General features: G+C 40.4%; 1 protein-coding gene across 11 annotated transcripts in view; it reads right to left on the reverse strand.

Moving 5' to 3' along the window:
* Positions 1–4,366, reverse strand: part of eif4g1b (eukaryotic translation initiation factor 4 gamma, 1b) — a 36,174-nt gene that overhangs the window by 19,944 nt on the left and 11,864 nt on the right. For 9 of the 11 annotated variants that reach the window (XM_032504700.1, XM_032504690.1, XM_032504681.1 and 6 more), the window contains one exon: positions 1,964–2,103. In XM_032504700.1, the coding sequence (XP_032360591.1) occupies positions 1,964–2,103 (140 nt within the window). Of the gene's footprint in view, positions 1–1,963; positions 2,104–3,913; positions 4,073–4,366 lie in introns of those variants that run through there. The other 2 variants (XM_032504726.1, XM_032504724.1) reach the window with 1 other exon arrangement.

A 4,366-nucleotide genomic window follows, 5' to 3' on the forward strand; every position in this document is an offset into this window, starting at 1 on the left:
AAAAAAAAAAATCAACCAGTTAACATCCTTTCCTGTCGAAATGGGATAACAACAAACACAATGGGATTAAGAAGGCTACTCTAAACATAACTGTTGTGTGCACGTAATAAATCCCTTCTGATTTTATGTTTGTTAGGCTACAGAGCCCTACAGTGTAATGTAATACAAGGATAAACAGAGCTTTTCAAATATTGACTTTTGTAGGCCACAGTAGCTGGAGATATTAGCTGAAGTGTAAAAGTGGGGATATTGCCAGCCAAGAAAATTCTGAGTAGTGCACAGGAGGAAGAGAAGGAAGGAAATGGAGAAGGCAGTAAACTAGAGAGACCGGGCGGGTCAGTGCAGGAGAAGACAACAGAAAGAGATGCAGAAATAAGTGAAAGAGAAAAGGGAAAGGAAGAACTGACTGTGAGGGACAAAGCGGAGGCTGCAGATTCAGAGAGAGGAGGCAGATGAAGATCAAAGGGAGAAAGAGGTCTGCAGTTACCCCTGTTTTACGGTTTCTCTATCATAGAATTTTTTTTGACCTTTTGTTTGATCATAATTGTTGATAAAATAAGACATCCATTCTATTTTCTGTTCCATTTGTCTGTATCAGTAAAAATGATCAAGCGATTTAATTCAATTTCAGCTAAATTCAATTTTATTAATAGTATTAAATTGTAACAAGAGTTCACTCTTCTCAAGACACTTTATCCAATCCAATTCACTTTATTTATATAGCACGATTTTAACAAACACAAGGTTTCCAAAGTGCTGCACTTTACATATAAAGTAGGTCTGACCATACTCTATAATATACAAAGACCCAACCATTTCCCCAAGAGCGAGCTTTGGTGCAACAGTGGAGAGGAAAAACTTCCTTTTGGGCAGAAACCTCAGACGGACCCAGGCTCTTGGTGGGCAGCCATCTGCCGCTACCGGTTTCAAAATGATCCAAAAATATTCTCCTCTCTGATTGGACATCTGATAAACTGTCTGTATTTGGAGATGGCTGAGGTTACTCAAAACAGCTTGTAGAGCATAATGCATAAAGGATCTGAAGCCAAACTATCAAATTGTGCATCTGGAAGTCCAATTATTTACCTTGAGATTTCCCCCTCGCACAAAACTGTGGTTTTCCCTCATTGATCTTGTAGAAGAGAATTACGGCATTTTGGCCTTCCGAGTCTAGATCTTTGTCCACAGATGGATATGTCCCACTTTTGAGTATATCTTACGTAGAACTTAAAGTAGATGATGTGTTCAGACAAAATTAACATTTAATAATACTGCCAGTTAAAGTACCTGACCTACACTGATAAACAGATCTTGTCCAAACAGGGCTGATAACAAACGTTTCCATTTTAGGTAAACAGTTCTTTAAAGTCTGTGTTACTTCCCTATTGCATTTCCACAATTTTATCAACATAAAAAGACCTGTTCTACGTCTATTGGTGGTTTATTCTGCTAATAAAATGTTAGTATTGGAATTGTGGTGAAACAATAAGTACAAAACGAAGAATGCCACTTGGTACGTTGTTTTGTTTAGGATATTAACTAATTAGAGTGTTTGATAACTCTGTACATGCATTGTTTTAAGTCTGACATTCAGATTTGTAATTTAGGGATATAATGTCAATCTATGTGTGTATGTATAACAATAATAATAAATTTAATTTATATATCGCTTTTTACAAACTCAAATCCGCTTTACAGGGTAGGAAGATAATAAAAACAATGCGAAATTAAACAAAAAAAAAAACCACGATGCATAATGGCTGTGTGATGTCAGTGTTTGTATCAAGTATTTATGTGGACCCCAGGAAGATTAGCAACCACTGCTGCAGAAGCTATTGTGGATCCAAAGAAGAATAAAGAATATGTCATAAGAAGGTAATATGTAAATCCTGAACCAAATATCTATTTTCAATAAGTCAATATAAAGTGTAAGGTGTTTTGTGTAGTAGAATACTAACTGTACCTGTTTACGTTCCCGTTTGGTGGGGATGTGTTGGGGCGGCTGAGGTGGTGGTTGCTGCTGTTGAGGGGCTGGGTTCATAATGACGGGTGCCGCCTGCACCGATGGGGTGAACTGAGGCTGGGCGGGGTAGTAGGCCCCTGCTGTGGATCAGACAGAGATAAGAATATAAACCAAAACATACCGACTTAATCCTATCATCAATAACTGACCACACACAACAAACACACACGAACACACAACACAAACAGACACAACACACACACCACACACACACACACACACACACACACACACACACACACACACACACACACACACACACACACACACAACACAACCACACAACACACACAACACACACAAAACACACACACACACCCACACCACACACACACACCACACACAGAACCGACAGACACACACAGACAGACACAATCGCTTGACGACACAAAGCTTGTGTTTAAACAAGGGCATTTAAGTCTACAACACTAATGTTCTGAAAGTGCTGTTAGGCTAATTTGAGGCAGTTACAAAAGCTGCACCTTAATTGTGAAGGTTTCAATGATTTGCGGTGCAACAGCTGCAGTTTTATGTCAACAACAACGTTACGTCATAAAAGTTAGGTAATTGCACTTTTAAAATATTGAAGTTTTCTTACTGCCAACTGAGGATGCATTATATTTCACAGGGCAACTTACAATCTATGAACACATTACAATTAAACCTGAATTTCTATATTACAAAAATAAACAATGTTTGCATTTGTGCTTTATTGTCCCGACAATATTCCTTTGTCACATTTCAGGAGCGCTAGTTAAATTAGCCTTTTTTAAATCTTTTCATAGCAGCGTTTCATGGTTATTGTCAACTCTTGTATGTTTGACAGTTGAGTTCAAATATCAACTGTTTAAATGTCAAAGGCCTGATTAACACTATCAGTTAAAAAAAGTTTCTGGCACGATGAAGAAACAGTAGCCAACACAATCAATTGCTCAATTGAGAGGGAAGTCAAAGCTTGTCTCTCTCCCAACTGAACAGCGCTCACAATAGCTAACTATGTGACACATGCCTAGACTAGGTAAACCCCAACCACTATTAGCAGGTTTAACACAATAACGACAGAGAAGAGACCAAGCAGTTTCTTGTTTACATTCAACATAGTGGCCACTGAATGCCACCAAAGCGCAGCAACCCGTTGAAGCCGCGGTCGCTTCTACGTCACCCGGATTGTTGGTCTAATTGGTTGAAGGACTCTCTTATTGTGTATAGAGTCATTTGCCCGTTGGTCAAGCCTCTTGTACAGAGAAAATACAGAGCAGACTCCCCAGACCAATGCTCAATCTCAAATCTGCTGAGGACTGGCAGGTTAAATGATCCATTACATACAGAGTATGCCAGACAGACACGTAGCGGACAACCTCTTAACTAAACTAATTGATGTGGTGAAGCTGCAGTCTTCTAGCTACCAGTTGCGCAGGCGTACAAGCAGTTCCTTACTGGGAAAGTGGCTGCATACTGTATGTCCACAAATGCACCCAACAACGTGGTTGAGTAGCTGGCACAAGTGTGCCTTCAGTGTGTCTTCAAAGGACATCATTGTTTCAGTTCTGTGTCTTTTCACTGACTTTAAATGCTTTTGTGCCATCTTAAAATCTCCCTTGATGTTTTATCTGAAGGCAACAGTTAACAGAAGCAGACATGGCACTTAGAAGGCAGCATAGGTAGGCCCTCAGACCATGACATAGCAGCCTCTCCCTCGCCTTGCATTGGTGCCCCTTATTTGCCCCCTTACAATAGATATTTCTTATGTTCACAAACTTGCCAAGTAAGCTGCAGCCAACATGACCATGAAAAATAAAAAAAAATAAAGTTTACACAAGTTCAAAGAACCTATATAAGCCTAACCGGTCAATAATGTAAACAAGACATCAAACCACTCAGTAATATTACCTGGCCTTGTAACTGGCCTCAGCTACAGTTCAGAACCAGTTGTAGCCCACTTTCAATGGGACTGGGGTTAAAAAATCCTCAGATGAAAGACGGCCTCTCTTTCAGCCCAACGGTAACAAGCTCATGGTCTGCCTCTCTCCCCCTCAGCATGCATCTCAGTCTAACTCACATTACTGAGTCTGCATTGTTGACCAGGAGCAGAGCAGCCTAAATATAGGCAAAACCCTTCACCGGTTGGGGGAAGAGAGGGCGCAAGTGAAAAAGGGAGGGAAGACAGACAGAGAGGACAGAGAGAGGGAGCATATGAGCATGCTCAAAAACAAAAGCCAGAAGGCAGAATGAGACTTTTCTTGGACAGTGTCCCAATACTCTAAATAAAAGGCTTGAGATATGACTCACATAGTGCAGGAGATTGAGACAGCAATGGGAGGGGGGGGGGTGCAAAGAGACACA

The sequence above is a fragment of the Etheostoma spectabile genome, chromosome 3 (assembly GCF_008692095.1).
Source record: "Etheostoma spectabile isolate EspeVRDwgs_2016 chromosome 3, UIUC_Espe_1.0, whole genome shotgun sequence".
Lineage (NCBI taxonomy): Eukaryota > Metazoa > Chordata > Actinopteri > Perciformes > Percidae > Etheostoma > Etheostoma spectabile.